Source organism: Moschus berezovskii, chromosome 23 (genome assembly GCF_049115385.1).
Source record: "Moschus berezovskii isolate FMDL1 chromosome 23, NW_MosBer_1.0, whole genome shotgun sequence".
Taxonomy (NCBI): Eukaryota; Metazoa; Chordata; class Mammalia; order Artiodactyla; family Moschidae; genus Moschus; species Moschus berezovskii.
The window spans coordinates 19,592,443-19,608,237 of NC_142482.1; the positions used below are offsets into that span (position 1 = coordinate 19,592,443).

At 51.1% G+C, this 15,795-nt stretch overlaps 1 protein-coding gene across 3 annotated transcripts; it reads left to right on the forward strand.

Annotated features, from left to right (window-relative positions):
• Positions 1-334: 334 nt before the first annotated feature.
• Positions 335-15,536, forward strand: KIFC1 (kinesin family member C1). Of its 3 annotated transcripts, none has more exons than XM_055406885.2 (11): positions 335-467; positions 8,212-8,352; positions 8,441-8,534; positions 9,055-9,108; positions 9,222-9,269; positions 9,470-9,867; positions 10,534-11,313; positions 12,233-12,523; positions 12,620-12,693; positions 12,808-12,883; positions 15,441-15,536. In XM_055406885.2, exons 1-11 carry the CDS (start codon positions 441-443, stop codon positions 15,483-15,485), a joined length of 2,028 nt encoding a protein of 675 aa, XP_055262860.2. In that variant the 5' UTR covers positions 335-440; the 3' UTR covers positions 15,486-15,536. The 3 variants fall into 3 exon arrangements, with proteins under 3 accessions (XP_055262860.2, XP_055262861.2, XP_088687328.1); XM_055406886.2 differs by lacking the exon at positions 335-467 and adding an exon at positions 493-663; XM_088831202.1 differs by lacking the exon at positions 335-467 and adding an exon at positions 637-663 and having other exon boundaries at positions 8,215-8,352.
• Positions 15,537-15,795: the final 259 nt, after the last annotated feature.

Consider the following 15,795-nt stretch of genomic DNA (forward strand, 5'->3'; position numbering starts at 1 on the left):
TCCAGCTTCGGAGATCAGTTCTCAACGGCGCGGGGTCGTCGCGCACCAGCCGCAACCCCACTGGTCCAGTTTCGGGCTTGCGAACGCGTTGCCTACTGCCGCCGCCGCTAGGAGGCGCTGGTCCGGCCCCGCGGCCAGCCTTCTGCGCAGGCGCGCCTCCTCTGCGCCGGCGTCCCCGCCCCCACACGAGTTACGCTCGGGCGGCGCGTTCCCGGCCATTTCTGACGCGGCGAGCGGCGGCTGGGGAGCCGAGCGGAAGCGCCGCGCGCCTCCCCCTGAAGGCGGGGTCGGGTGAGGCAAGAAGAAGTGGTGCCGGAAGTGGGGCTCAGTCGCCTGCCGCGGAGGGCGGAGGGAGCAGGAAGGAGGCGGCGGAGGCCGGGCGGGGTGTGGCCTCGGGAGGCGGCGGGAGCTGCGATTGGCTCTGGGTTGTGGCGACGGCGATGATTGGCCCCTGCGGGCCGAGCGAGGTGAGCCCGGGTGGCAGCCGTTGAAATTCAAAAGTGGCGGGTGTGGCAGCGCAGGGGCCGGCAGCGCAGGTGCCCGGAGCGCGCGTACCCTGTCGCGAGCGCTCGAGAGAACGCGGGTCCCGGGAGCCCCGGATCGGTGTCCTCTTCACCGCGCTTGCCCGGCGTGAGTGGCCCCGAGCCGGACATGGAGCCGCAGGTGAGTGGCGGGCGGCGCGGGGACGACGGCCGGCTGCCGCACCCCTCAGCGCTGACCGGCCGGAGGCCTCGGTCCGGCCGGCGGGGCCCAGATCCGCGTGCCCCGCTCCGTGCGAAGGATGCGGAGTGGAGAGCGGAGATGGCAGGCGGCGGCCCTGGAGGGCGGGGGCACGTCGGCCTGCCTTCTCGCAGCTTCAGGGAGCCCCCGCACCCTTCCTCACTTTCATGTATCCAGAATTTCCCGTTTCGAATCTTCAGGCTTGTCTGAACACGTCCCCTCCTGTTCATTCAGTGTGAGTTCCGAGATGGCCTCTAGCCCTGGGGAAACGGTGACCGAAGCCGAATCCCTGTTAATGCCTTTTCGTGTCCTCTCTCTCCTCTTTGCAGCCGCTTGGGGGCATCGGAAGGGAAGAGGGGTGGAATTCTACTCTGAACTGAAGGACTTTGCATCCTCTGTCCTTCCCCAGGTTTCGCAGAGATCTCTGCTCAGTGGGACTGATTAACTTAGTGTCTTCTCTCATCAGTGAAGACCTCCTGCAGCCTCCTCCCTCCAGCGGAGAGAAGTGTGTTTGTGACAGAGTGGGTTGACTTCTGGCGCTAGAAAAGGGCTGCTGCCAGAATCCTGTTTACTAGTGTTTGGCATTCAGATTTACCCAAAGTCAAGTTGCTACAAAGAGATAGTTTTTGTATCCTGCCAGCCAGAGAGTGGAGCAGTGTGTTGTGACAATGAAAAAGAATAGAAGCCTTCTCATATTTATTCATCACATATTTACCAGGCACCTAAGATGTGCTTGGGATGCAGCAGAGATCCCAGTCGTCATGGAGCTGCCATTTTCTGGGGAGACAGACAATATGTGATAAGTAGATCGTCTAATGCTGTTAAGGTTTTAAGGGCTATCCAGAAAAGGAAAAGTTTGAGCAGATTAAGAGGGGAAGAAGGGAGGCTAGCTGGCAAGATAGACAATTAAATTGGGTGGTCTTAGTAAGCTCCCAGTGCAGAAGGTGAGAGGTGAATAAAGACTTCGAGGAAGTGAGGGAAACAGGCAAGGGGTTATTAGGATCATTCCAGGCAGAGGGAATCCCCTAGAGCAAAGTCCCTAGAGTTTTATAGCAAAGCCAGATTGAAATGAGCAAGGGGGAATATTGTGGTAAGGGAAGTCGGATAACAGACTTCTTGCACAGACCACTGTGAAGACTTCGGTTTTTTTCTCTGAGTGAGGTGGGGAATCACTGGATGGTTTTAAGCAAAGAGAGACAAGATCTGTCTTACATTTTAAGAGGGCCATTCTAGCAGCTGCATTGAGATTAGCCTGTAAAGGAGCAAGGATAGAAACAAGGAGAGCTGTTAGGAATGGGGCGGGTTTTCTCAGCTTTCAGCATTATTGACACTTTATTGGGGGTGGAGGGCTCTCCTGTACATTGGCCTGATGTTTAGCAGCATTCCTGGCTTCTACCCTTTTGGTGACAGTTGCAACCCCCACCTAACCATGCCAGTCAGAGTGTCTCCAGACATTGTCACACATCTCCTGGGGATAAAGTCAGCCCTAGCTGAGAACCAGTGAAGTGTGATAATCCAGGTGAGAGATGGCGATTTGAGTCATGGGAGCAGCAGGGGAAGTGGTAACAAGTGGTCTGACTCTGGATCTATTTGGAAGATAGAGTTGGCCACGTTTGCTGACATTAGACCTTGTGGTATATAAGAGAATGAGAGGACTTTAGATGTATTTGCTTGAGCAGCTAAAAGAGGGAGTTACATCAACTGAGATGGAGGAAGCTGCAAGGTTGAAAGGATTAGATGTCAGGCAGTCAGAATTTGGCATGTTTACTAGGATTCCAAGTGGTTACATTGAGAAGGTAGTTCTGGATGACTTCAGAGTCAAAGTCTGGGCTGGAGACATAAGTTTGGGAGTTGGCAGCATATGAGTGGTGTGCAAAGCCATAGGAATGGCCTAGAACATAGAGGTTAGAAAGACCACTGTTAAAATTGGGGGAGATGAAGAGGATCTACTAGAGAGGTAGGAAAACCAGGAGAGGATGGTCTTCCAGGAGCTAAGTGAAAAGAGTGTATTTAGGAAGAGGGAGTGATCAACACAGGGTGACTTGTGGCCTTGAGAGCAGTTTTGGTGGAATGGTGGGAGTGAAATCCTGATTCAGTTTAGGAGAGAAAAACTCTTTTTGGTTGGAAGCAGTAACAGCGTGTGTTGTATACTGACTGGAAGGATCCAGGAGAAAGGGGAAGTGATGGTGCAGAGGAGGCGGGGTTGCCGGGGTGCTGTTCTTGAGTGGGTGAGGGGCGGGAGCAGATGGGCACGCGGGTAACTTAGCAGCAGGGTGTCCATCTCTGAACCTGGGAAGTGGCATAGGAGGGGTTCAATGAAAATCTGCTTTTATGTTACAGAAGGTGATATTATGGAAGGAACTTACTGTGGAAAGTTGGGCATTGTCCTGTCTAGCTCTATAGATGGGAGAAAATTAAATACTGTGCTCTTTGGAGTTGTCCTGAGTAAACAAACCTTTGAACACATTTTCTGAACCCACACAAATTCCAAGGAGGTAGGTCTTTCGGTGATCCACTATATTAGCATAGGGAGAACAATGGGCACGGCTGATGAAGAAATTCAATGTTTGACCTTGAAATACTGAAAAGAAAAATTTAATTTTCATACGACATTTAATTAAAAATTAAAATCAGTATTCTTTGTGCAAAATTCTGCAAGTGGAAGGAAAAAGAGAATGCAACTTCTTTTTTCTCGTTTTTATTTGTATATGAGCCAGTTGTTTGAATGTATCAGTTTATTTAAGTATATCCCTGTTGGTGGATGGGCTTCCCTCATAGCTCAGTTGGTAAGAATCCACCTGCATTGCAGGAGACCCTGGTTCGATTCCTGGGTCAGGAAGATCCACTGGAGAAGGGATAGGCTACCCACTCGAGTATTCTTGGGCTTCCTTTGTGGCTCGGCTGGTAAAGAATCCACCTGCAATGCAGGAGACTTGGGTTCGATCCCTGGGTTGGGAAGATCCCCTGGAGAAGGGAAAGGCTACCCACTCCAGTATTCTGGCCTGGAGAATTCCATGGACTGTATAGTCCCTGGGGTCACAATGAATCGGACACGACTGAGCCACTTTCACTTTCACTGCTGGTGGCCATCTAATTTCATTCCTTTAAAACAGTATTGAGTCCTACCATATAGCAGACATTGTGCTAGGCACTCTGGTTCTGTAGCTGTAAACAGAACAGACATATTCTTGTGATGCTCACAGTCTGATGTAAGGACAGATAATAAACCAATAAACTTAAAACTAAAAAAACAGCAAAAAAACAAAACAGGATATCAGATTGTTTCAGAGTTTTCTCTGTGAGCATCCCTGAACTTCTTTGTATCATAAGTAGTAACTTCACTTTCCTGAAGTTAAACTTCGCATTTCTTAAAAATTAGCCTTTAGGTACTCAGTTCTCTTCGTGTTACTTCTTACAACTGCATGTGAATCAACAATATTTAAAAATGGGAAGGTTTACTGAAAAACAAACACAGCTTTTCCTCCTGTGATCTTGGGAAGCAGGGCAGGCTTCTTGGAGTCAGCCAGACTCCGTCTCCTTCATTGCCTGCCCTCTGCTCCCTGGCCCCATGCTGCCTCTGCTTAGCCCTCAGACTCTTGGAATATCCCCTCTCAACCGAGTTCCTGGGGAATTAAGCTCTGATGCCCTAAGGCATCCTTTGTATCTAATGTATTAACTTCTCTCTTGAGCAGTTAGAATGGTGAGAGCTGTTTACATTCCTGGAGAATTGAGAAGACAGTTCATTTTCTGTAGAGCTTTCTGTTGTACCCCAGTTTGGAAAGGCTGCCCTGGAAAGTAAGCTCTGGGCAGGCAGGAACTTTCCATTCGCTACTCTTGCCTCAAGGCCTGGAACAGCATCTGGTCCAGAGCATCATTCAGCAAACCTAGTGGGACAGGCCCATGGTGAGTGGATGGACACGGGAATGATGTCATCCCTCTGCTGTGATGGCCCTCGCCTTCTATTTCCATTCATTCTTTGCACTGGGCACGGTTCGCTTAAAAAAAAAACTTTCAAACTATGCCTTAGTTTATCTTTTTTTGTATAATTGTATTTATTTATTTTTGGCTGTGCTGCGTCGTTGTTGCTGCTCAGGTTTTTCTCTAGTGGTGTTTGGGGGCCACTCTCTATCTAGTTGCCGTGTGGGCTCTTATTGTGGTGGCTTCTCCTGTGGAGCTCGGGCTCTAGAACACAGGCTCCATAATTGTGGCTCATGGGCTCAGTTGCTGTGCAGCTTGTGAGAGTCTGCCACACCAGGGATGGAACCTGTGTCCCCCACACTGGCAGGCAGGCTCTTTACCACTGAGCCACCAGGGAAGCCCCTAAACCTTTAAAATTTTTTTATGCTTTGGCTGCACTGTGCAGTCTGCAGCATCATAGTTCCCTGACCAGGGATCAAACCTGAGCCCCCTGCAGTGGAAGCACGGAGTCTTAACCACTGGACCACCGGGGAAGTCCACAGTTCACTTTTTCAGTACAGATTGAGTCATGCTGTTCTCCTGACGAAAAACCGCCAGAGCCCTCTTGCTTTCAGTAGACCCCAGACTCCATGCTGGCATCCCGGCTGCCGCAGTCTTTCCCTCCTGCCTCCACCCTCCTCTCCCCACTCTCTGCACATCCCTGTGTTCAGCTGAAAAGAATAATCCATCATTCCTTGCACATCCCTCTCCTTGCTTTCTGCCTCGAATGCTCCTCCTTGACCCAAGCCCATCAAGCCAACTCTTTCTCATCTTCAAGGCTAAGCCTAAAAATACTTTGTAGGATTGTGTCTAAGGCTCTCCCCATCTAAACTGGATGCCCACTCCCTCCTTCGGGATCCTTTCCTGATAGCACTAAGTAAGATTTAACCATCTCTTTATGTTTTACTTGCCTACCGTTCTGTGGCCATCCTGAGGACAGGGACCACGCCTGTCACTCCAGAATCCAGATCATTTCCTGACGTGTAATAGGCATTTTGTAAATACTGGAAGAGGTCAGTCTTCATTCCAATCCCAAAGAAAGGCAATGCCAAAGAATGCTCAAACTACCGCACAATTGCACTCATCTCACACGCTAGTAAAGTCATGCTCAAAATTCTCCAAGCCAGGCTTCAGCAGTATGTAAACCGTGAACTCCCAGATGTTCAAGCAGGTTTTAGAAAAGGCAGAGGCACCAGAGATCAAATTGCCAACATCCGCTGGATCATGGAGAAAGCAAGAGAGTTTCAGAAAAACATCTATTTCTGCTTCATTGACTATGCCAAAGCCTTTGACTGTGTCGATCACAATAAAGTGTGGAACATTCTGAAAGAGATGGGAATCCCAGACCACCTGACCTGCCTCTTGAGAAACCTGTATGCAGGTCAGGAAGCAACTGTTAGAACTGGACATGGAACAACAGACTGGTTCCAAATAGGAAAAGGAGTACGTCAAGGTTGTATATTGTCACCTTGCTTATTTAACTTATATGCAGAGTACATCATGAGGAACGCTGGGCTGGAAGAAGCACAAGCTGGAATCAAGATTGCTGGGAGAAATATCAATAATCTCAGATATGCAGATGACACTACCCTTATGGCAGAAAGTGAAGAGGGACTCAAAAGCCTCTTGATGAAAGTGAAAGAGGAGAGTGAAAAGGTTGGCTTGAAGCTCAACATTCAGAAAACAAAGATCATGGCATCTGGTCCCATCACTTCATGGGAAATAGATGGAAAAACAGTGGAAACAGTGTCAGACTTTGTTTTTTTGGGCTCCAAAATCACTGCAGATGCTGATTGCAGCCATGAAATTAAAAGACGCTTGCTCCTTGGAAGGAAAGTTATGACCAACCTTGATAGTATATTAAAAAGCAGAGACATTACTTTGCCAACCAAGGTCCGTCTGGTCAAGGCAATGGTTTTTCCCGTGGTCATGTATGGATGTGAGAGTTGGACTGTGAAGAAAGCTGATCGCCGAAGAATCGATGCTTTTGAACTGTGGTGTTGGAGAAGACTCTTGAGAGTCCCTTATACTGCAAGGAGATCCAACCAGTCCATTCTAAAGGAGATCAATCCTGGATGTTCATTGGAAGGACTGATGCTAAAGCTGAAACTCCAATACTTTGGCCACCTCATGCGACGAGTTGACTCACTGGAAAAGACTCTGATGCTGGGAAAGGTTGGGGGCGGGAGGAGAAGGGGACGACGGAGAATGAGATGGCTGGATGGCATCACCGACTCTGTGGACATGAGTTTGAGTGTACTCCGGGAGTTGGTGATGGACAGGGAGGCCTGGCGTGCTGTGATTCATGGGGTCGCGGAGAGTCGGACACGACTGAGCGACTGAACTGAACTGAACTGAAATATTGAATGAATGAAGTAAACTGAAGGGCAGAGAGAAACTGGCCTTGGAATTAATAGTTATCCATAGTGAAAACGAGAAATTGATCTATTCGTGGTGCTTTCCTGAGGGGATAGGAGAAGGGTGACCACATGTCCTGGTTTGTGTAGGAGTGACCTGGTTTTAGCATTGAGAGTCCTGTATCCCAAGAAACCCCTCAGTCCTTGGCAAACCAGGATGGTTGGTCCCCTGAGGCAGGAGTAAGCAGAGGTTGGGCGCGATCCCCAGACCCTGAGCTGGGCTGCTCAGAGGAGAGGCTCTTCCTTTCCCTTACCCCCACTGCATCCCTGTCCTTGGTGCTCTCCAAACTGGTCATGCTGCTACTTTCTTATCTTCCCCTTGCCAGTCAGCCTACTTCCACCTCATTATTATTATTTATAATAACCTCTTTTGTATATTTTTTCACATGCCTGATCAGAAACTGTATCTGACTCTCCATGCATGCAGGGCCCAAACCTAAACTCCTTAGCGTGGCATCAATGCCCTATGAGACAGTGTGGTCCAGTGGTTAGAAACACAGCCTCCAGAACCAGCCTGTCTAGCTTCTAACCCCAGCTCTGCCTTTTATTCACCAATGACCTTAGCACAGCTCTTTTACTTCCCAGCGCCTTCCTTCCCTCATCTGCAAGGTGGGGCTAATAATAGCACCTCCTGGGTGGGCTGCTGTGAGGTTTAAGTCAGTTGATACAGATAAAACGTTTGAAATTGTTTCTAATAAATGTTACCTACTCCTCCCACTCAGCCTTCAGCCTGGTCTCTTCTAAGTCACTCCCTTGTTTATGATTCTCAGTTCTCACTAAAAGAGTTTATCAGTTTCTCAGCCATGCCATGTGCAGGCCGAGCTTTTGCCTTCCAAAGGGAGGGTTCCTTCGCTGCTTGTTTAGGTCCTCCTCTTAAAGTTAGCTGAAGTCCAGCGTGTGTCTGTCCATCCTGTCCCTTGGGGACTGTGTCATGTCCCACCTCCCTCCATGCTTTTTGGCTGGCACCTCATCTGAGAGCCCCAGGGTGTGGCCCCAGGGGTACTGAGTTAATGCTTGTTGGAGATGATGTTGACAGTCAAGCTCGGGGGGCCATAAAAGGGAACTCCTGGGACATGTGGCCCTCAGGGTGTGGTCTGAAGGGCCTTTCTATTCGCAGCAGAGGTCCCCATTGTTGGAAGTGAAGGGGAACGTAGAGCTGAAGAGACCCCTGGCCAAGGCCACTTCCCGGCTGCCTCTCTCGGGACGCAGGCTGAAGAGGGGGCCCGACCAGATGGAGGAGGCCTTGGAGCCGGAGAAGGTGAGCTGGGTTTGGAGATCCATGGACGCGTGTGTGTAACCATCAGGGACGGAGCTGTGGACCCCACCTGACCCTTGTCTATCCCCAGAAAAGAACACGAGGCCTGGGCACCAGAGTGACCACGACCCACCCCAGAGCAGCAGCCCTCAACTCCGCGCCACAGACACAAAGCCAGACCGCAGGTGGGCGCCAGGGCTGGAGAGAGACCCGGTCCACAGCTCTCTTCAGCTCACTTCTGTCTTTGTCTTTTCTTTCGATCGTAGCTGATTTTGAATAGGTAACACGTTTCACTGGTTTTAAAGTTCTGAAGGCACAGAAGTTCTTATGCAATGAGAAGTCTCCCTCCTGCTTCTGTTCCCTAGTCACCCAGCCCCCTCCCTGGGGGCAGCTGTGAGTCCTTCCAGGGATGTTCTGTGGGTCTGCAAGCAGATATGGGCATGCTCCCCAGTGTATTTACACACACCCTAGCATACTTCACACATTGTCATTGTCATTGCCCTCCCCGCTCTTTTCGCTTGTCTTGGTCCAACTTGTTTCTTGGCATGTTGGTCCTAGGAAGGATATCTTTAGGAGTTGGTCAGATTTAGAGGAAGAGGAAGGTTATCTTATTTCTAATCTGAAAAAGCAACTCCTCTGTCTTTGGATGCACTCCCAGCCCTGCGAGTCATGACTCTGCTTTTCCTCTCCCCTGTCTCCCAATAGTGCCCAAACCTCCCAGGAAGCCAGCACCCCGATGTTCCACGGCTGTTGCCCCAGGTAATAATAGTGCCTGAGAGCCAGAGCTGAGCAGGGGGTGAGTGAAGGGAGGCGGGTAGAGGTGGAGGGACCCTGGTCTTAGCGTCCCTGGTATCGCCTTCCTGGTTCTCTAGTGCTGAAGACTCAGAAGCCAGGTCCTGCTCCCGCCCAGAGGCCTGGAAGTAGGTGACAAAGAAGATCGTGGGTGAGAGGCTGGGATGGGGAGAGGAGGTGGTGAGCGCCCAGAAAAATCATTTTGGTCCTTTCCCTGCCTGAAGGAGAAAGAGATGGAGCCTCAGGTGTGGAGGCCCTAAGGCTAGGAGGGAGGAGGGAGACAGAGCTAGGGCTGCCCTGACCTTTGACTTCTCTGTGCCCATCTTAGCGACAGCTGCGCCTCCCATGGTGGGAGGGAAGAAACCCAAACGTCCGGCCTGGGACTTAAAGGGGCAGTTATGTGACCTCAATGCAGAGCTGAAATGCTGCCGCGAGAGGAAGCAGGTGCTGGACCAGGAGAACCAACAGCTGCGGGACCAGCTCCGGGAGGCCCAGCAACAGGCCTCGGCCCTGGGGGCAGAGCGCAGGACCCTGGAAGAGGAGTTGGCCAGGGTGCGGGCCCGGGCTGAGCAGGGCCAGCGGGAGCTGGGGAACCTGAGTGCCCGCGTCCTGGAGCTGGAAAAGCGGCTGGGCACGCAGGAGGGCTTAGTGCAAGAGCTCCAGAAGGAACAGCTGAGATTGCAGGAGGAGCGCAGGGGACTGGCTGCCCGGCTGGGAGAGCAGGAGGTGAGGGCTGGCTTCTCATCTAACGCACCCTTCTCTCTAGGTGGCCCAGAAGTCGCTTGGGGCTTTGAAGTCCTGAGCGCCTCTGTCCGGCAGCACCGTTCACCACCCTGCTCCCTGCTCGCCCCTGCTCTGTGTACTTCTGACTGTCTTGCTTCCTGCCCCACTTCACCCCATTCTGACTGTTTGCATAACCTGCCGCTCTCCCATCTGCATCTCCTCTACTTCTCCACCTCTTTTCTTTCTGTCCGTCTTCACTGATAAAGGTCCCCATGCATTCTCTCTTCTGCTTGTCATCCATTTGGCTCCTTGGTGAGCACCAGCTGGAATGAGGTACTTGCAATCTCTCAAATGACTCAATTCTCAGGTCAGGGCGTTTGGCACATGCACATCCCTCTCTGTGGAATGTTCTCTCTGCACCCCATCCTTCCCTTGGTTCACTCCCATGCTTTGGGGTGTCAGCCTGGATATCCCCTTCTTTGTGTCCTTTCTGGTGCTCCGTGTACTCCTTAGTCTAATATGACGGTTAACATTCACTTATCTCTTCTTTACCAGACTCTGAAGTCCTTGGGGCCAGGGCCAGCCCACCTCCCACCCCCAGTCCCATCATGAAACTTCTTACTCTTGGTTGCTCCGTCTCACCATCCCTGTCTGTTCTGTTCTGGACAGAGGAGGCTGCAGACCTCAGAAGCTTCTCTGTCAGACAGCCAGGAGGAGGTGGCATCTCTGCGCCAGGAGGCTGCAGCCCGGGAGGCCGTACTGGCTGAGCGGGAAGACCGTCTCCACGGGCTCGAGATGGAGCGCCGGCGGTTACACAACCAATTGCAGGAACTCAAAGGCAACATCCGTGTGTTCTGCCGGGTCCGCCCTGTCCTTCCAGGGGAGTCCACCCCATCCCCTGGCTTCCTCCAGTTTCCCTCTGGCCCCTGTGGACCCTCTGACCCTCCAACCCGCCTCAGCCTCACGCGGTCTGACGAGCGGCGTGGGACCCTGAGTGGGGCGCCAGCTGCCCCTACCCGCCATGACTTCTCCTTTGACCGGGTGTTCCCACCAGGGAGTGGACAGGATGAAGTGTTTGAGGAGATTTCCATGCTTGTCCAGTCAGCCCTGGATGGCTATCCAGTGTGCATCTTTGCTTATGGCCAGACAGGCAGTGGCAAGACCTTCACCATGGAGGGTGGGCCTGGGGGAGACCCCCAGGTGGAGGGGCTGATCCCTCGGGCCCTGCGGCACCTCTTTTCTGTGGCCCAGGAGCTAAGTGGCCAGGGCTGGACCTACAGCTTTGTGGCAAGTTACGTAGAGATCTACAATGAGACTGTCCGAGACCTGCTGGCCACTGGGACCCGGAAGGGCCAGGGGGGTGAGTGTGAGATTCGCCGGGCAGGGCCAGGCAGCGAGGAGCTCACTGTCACCAACGCGCGCTATGTTCCGGTCTCCTGTGAGAGGGAGGTAAGCGCTGAGGGCCACTAGGCCTGGACATGAGGTCGCAGGGCTGGGGCTCAGGCAGAGTGACACAGGATGGAGGTGCGGGGAGTGGGCCAGGATGAGGAGGGGCGAGTGGCGACGGTAGATCAGACGTTTGACTTTGGGTGGTGGGCGTTGAGATGCATCCACCTTCATGGAACCAAGGCGTGGAGAGAAGTGACGCATCTCCTGAGGCGGGTGCCCCTGGGCTCCACACGGTCATCTCGGTCTCATCTCGGTCTCATCTCCGCCTGCTCTGCTTGTTCCCTCACCACCTTAAAGATTTTAAGGTGTTGATTGAGGCCGTCCCTGACCATCTTTTTTTTTTTTTTAACTTTTGGCTGCACTACATGACTTATGGGATCTTAGTTCCCCAACCAGGAATTGAACCTGTGCCCTGGCAGTGAAAGCGCCAAGTCCTCACCACTGGACTGTCAGGAAATTACTGCTGGTTATCCTTTCTAAAATTGCAACCCTCACCATTACACACTGCTTTTCTATTTTTAATTCCTTGATACTCTCAGATACACTGTGTATTTTAACTATTTAGTCTTTCACTGGCTAGAAAAAAGGACCAAGAAGGCAGGTGCTGGGTCTTGCTTATTGCCATATCTGACCTGTGGGTTCCCAGGTGGTTAAGAGTCTGCCTGCAGTGCAGAAGACATAAGGGACGGGGGTTTGATCCCTGGGTTGGGAAGATCCCCTGGAGGAGGGCATGGCAACCCACTCCTGTGTTCTTGCCTGGAGAATCCCATGGACAGAGGAGCCTGGCGGGCTACAGTCCACAGGTTGCAAAGGGTCGGACTTGACTGAAATGACTGAGCACGCAGGCATGCATGCACTCCTGACCAGGCTACGTGCTGACCGCTGCCTGACTTCACCTCTTGCTGTGCCCCGTCCCCAGGTGGAGGCCCTGCTCCATCTAGCCCGTCAGAACCGGGCTGTGGCCCGCACAGCCCAGAATGAGCGCTCGTCGCGTAGTCACAGCGTGTTCCAGCTGCAGATCTCTGGGGAGCACGCTGGCCGAGGCCTGCAGTGTGTGGCCCCCCTCAGCCTGGTGGACTTGGCTGGGAGTGAGCGGCTAGACCCCGGCTTAGCACTCGGCCCTGGGGAGCGGGAACGCCTTCGGGAAACACAGGCCATTAACAGCAGCCTGTCCACACTGGGGCTGGTCATCATGGCCTTGAGCAACAAGGTAGGAGTGAGGGTGGGGGCAGGTGGGCCCTGGGAAGCAGCTGGTGCTGGCTGTCCCCAGCCCTGTCCTAATCGCCTGTCCTTTTCCACCCTCTAGGAGGCCCACGTGCCTTACCGGAACAGCAAGCTCACCTACCTGCTGCAGAACTCTCTGGGCGGCAGTGCCAAGATGTGAGTGGAGGGGCTGGGCTGGGAGCCACTGGGTCAGGGTCAGGGTGGGGGCAGCGATGTAGTGGAGACCTGGACACTGATTCTGGGGTTTGCTGCCCTCTCCTCTGTCCACAGGCTCATGTTTGTGAACATTTCTCCCCTAGAAGAGAATGTCTCCGAGTCCCTCAACTCCCTACGCTTCGCCTCCAAGGTGCGGTCACTAGCATCCCCATCCCCGTCAGGCTTCCTGCTGACTATAGGCTTCTGCACCCTGGTCCTTCGGGCCAGTGGCACGTGCATCCCGAAAGGATGTACATTTGCCAGGCATTTAACTGTTGACTTCTGGGGGGTTTGAATTAAGTTTTTAAAACAAGGTGGTTGAAAGGTCAAATCTGTGTAGAAAGCTGTATCCAAGTGAGGTTTCACCTCCGCCCCGCCCACCACATTCTCCCCATCCTCCTAGTAGTTCTCATCTTTTATCTCTTTGCTTCTCCTCTCAGTGTCTGGTTTTGCAAATACAAGCGATATGCATGGGAGTTCCCTACTTCTTACAGAAGACATCTCTTCTCCTCTCTCAAGTATTATATGTTGTCCTGCCATTTTTTTGTTTTTGATTAACAAGACAGCCTTAAGCACGGGGCGGTGGCCAGGGAGAGTGGCGGGAAAGGAAGACAATCAGACAGCCCCAGGCTGATTCCCCACCAGCATACAGAGAGCACCCCACTGCTGACATGTGCCGGGGCTCCACTGTGCATGCACCAGAGCGCATCCACCAGCTCCCTCTACCGGACACCTGGATTCTGTCCACCCTGTTACTATTACAAACAAGGCTATGTGGACTAACCTTGTACATAGCATTCTATATTTGCTTGGTTACATCCAACTATCCAGAGAGATTCTTTGAAATGGGATTCCTGGATCAAAGACATACAGGTTTTTCAGGCTATTCCAAATTCACAGCGTGAATTCAGGCTCCAGTCCCCACAAGGGTCAGCTGTGTTCAGGCTATGAATTCTCTAAGAAACTTAAGCTCCCTCTACAAGAGTTAAGTCAGGAAGTTTCTTTACAGACTGCCTTGGAGAGTAATGTAGTCCTCTGATTTTCCTGAGGATATAGCCTTGAGATGCTTTCTGGCTTTACTCAGAGTCTTGGATTGCAGGTGTTCTGCACTCTTGCTGCTGTGGAAGTAATCGGCCACCTTAGCGTCCTGCCGTGGTCTTCTGCTTTAATCAGGATTTTCCTTGCTACCTTACAAGTTCAATTAAAGTTCTACCCACATCATTAATACCGAACAACATGAACTCTTTGATATCCTCTAATACCCAGTTTATGTTAAATTTCCCCTGATTGTTTCAAATGCCTTTTATACATTAGGATTTGTTCCATTCAGGATCAGAGCAAGGACCACCCTTTTAATTTAGTTGAAATGGTCTTTTGAGTTTCTTTTAATCTGTAATAATCTCACCCCCACATTTGTTGAAGAAGTGGGGTGATTTGTCCTATGGAACATATATTCTAGTTTTTGGCTGGTTGCTTCCTCTCCTCCACAATTTTTGTTTTCTTGTGATTATATTTGGAGGCTTGATTTGAATCAGATTCAAATTTCTTGGCAAGAAAATGGTATGATACATTTTATTGCATCATATCAGGAGGCACACCTAGTATCGAGTTGTTCCATTTTTTTCCCCTCCCCCTAGTTATTTCACGTTTAATGATATAAAAATTGATCATTGCATTTGGGTATTGTCAGCCCAATCTATCCATTTAAAAACTCACTTCAACTTTCTCCCCTAATGATTTTATCAGCGATGCTATCTAGATCTATTGTTTGTTTTTGTTTAGTCACTAAGTCATGTCCAACTCTGCAGTCCACCCAGCTCCTCTGTCCATGGGGTTTTCCAGACAAGAATATTGAAGTGGGTTGCCTTGTCCTTCTCCAGGGGATCTTCCCGATTCAGTGATCCACCCCACCTCTCCTGCATTGGCAGGCAGTTCTTTGCCACTGAGCCACCATGGGAGCCCCAGATCTATTATTAGGGAGTTTTAAAATGGTGATTTCTAATTTTCTCAGCTGTTCTACATTTATTAATCACAATTCTTGAGAACTCTCCCTTGTCATCTATTTGGTTATTCTGAAATTAAGTCCATATAGGTAAGATGGGATAAAGGCTATATTCTTCTTCAGTTTTCACTATTATAAATTGGTATCCTGACAACTTCCAAAGGTGATCAGTGAGTTTTTATCCAGGAGGTAACAACTTACTTGTACTTTTGGTATATATCCTTTGAAGTCATTATTCTTTCTGATGCTCTAATTGCCCGCCTTTGGCCAGTGGAAGCTCCAACTTGGCTCCTGTGCCCTTTAGACAAGTTCCCAGTAGTCTTTTCTCCAGATTCATCTTGTACATTTCCTGCCCTAGACTGAGGATCATTAATTTTCGAAGGAGCTTTGGTTCCCACGTTTATGTTGCCGTATTATCTAGCTTATCCAGCACTAGTGGTGGGAGGGCTGTGGGGGTGTCTAGAAAGAGAAGTGCCTCTCTCTGCTCCTGTGAGGGGCTTCTGCCCCTCTGGCCTTTCCTCCTCTTCCAGATCTAGTGTGCCCAGTGGGCGCGGGAGAACTGAGACCAGCCTGAACCTGCTTTCAGAGCCCTTATCAGGACTCTGAAGGCAGCCCTAACACTGAGGGTTCAGAGGTGATTTGGGAAACACTGTTTTTTGGTTGCTCTGAAAACTTTATCCCGTTTGTCTAAATCCCCTGCCCGCAGGTGAACCAGTGTGTTATTGGCACTGCCCAGGCCAACAAGAAATGAAGATGGATCTAGATTGTGTGTGTGTGTGTGTGAGACACACGGGGCGGCGGGGGGCGGGGGGCGGTGTGGTTTATTGGGAGGGGGCGCTGATTCCTGGGCCTATCAAATAAAGAAGAGAATATTTTGTTGTTTTTAAATAAAGGTTTTATTAGCGGTTGTCCAGTAAGGGGGATAGTTGTCATATCCATGAAGATGGGAGCTGTGGCTCTTCAATTCTGCCAAACGTCTGTGTTTCACGGGGACAGGGCTTCGGCTTTTCTAACGGGTCACCCCAGAGTCAGGGTAGCCCCCCGCCCCGCTCCCGTCCACG

Coding starts and splice junctions, on each gene's coding strand:
- KIFC1 (XM_055406885.2), top strand. CDS start 441: ATGATTGGCCCCTGCGGGCCGAGCGAG. Junction 468..8,211: donor GCCCCTGCGGGCCGAGCGAG/GTGAGCCCGGGT, acceptor TTCTATTCGCAG/CAGAGGTCCCCATTGTTGGA. Junction 8,535..9,054: donor GACACAAAGCCAGACCGCAG/GTGGGCGCCAGG, acceptor GTCTCCCAATAG/TGCCCAAACCTCCCAGGAAG.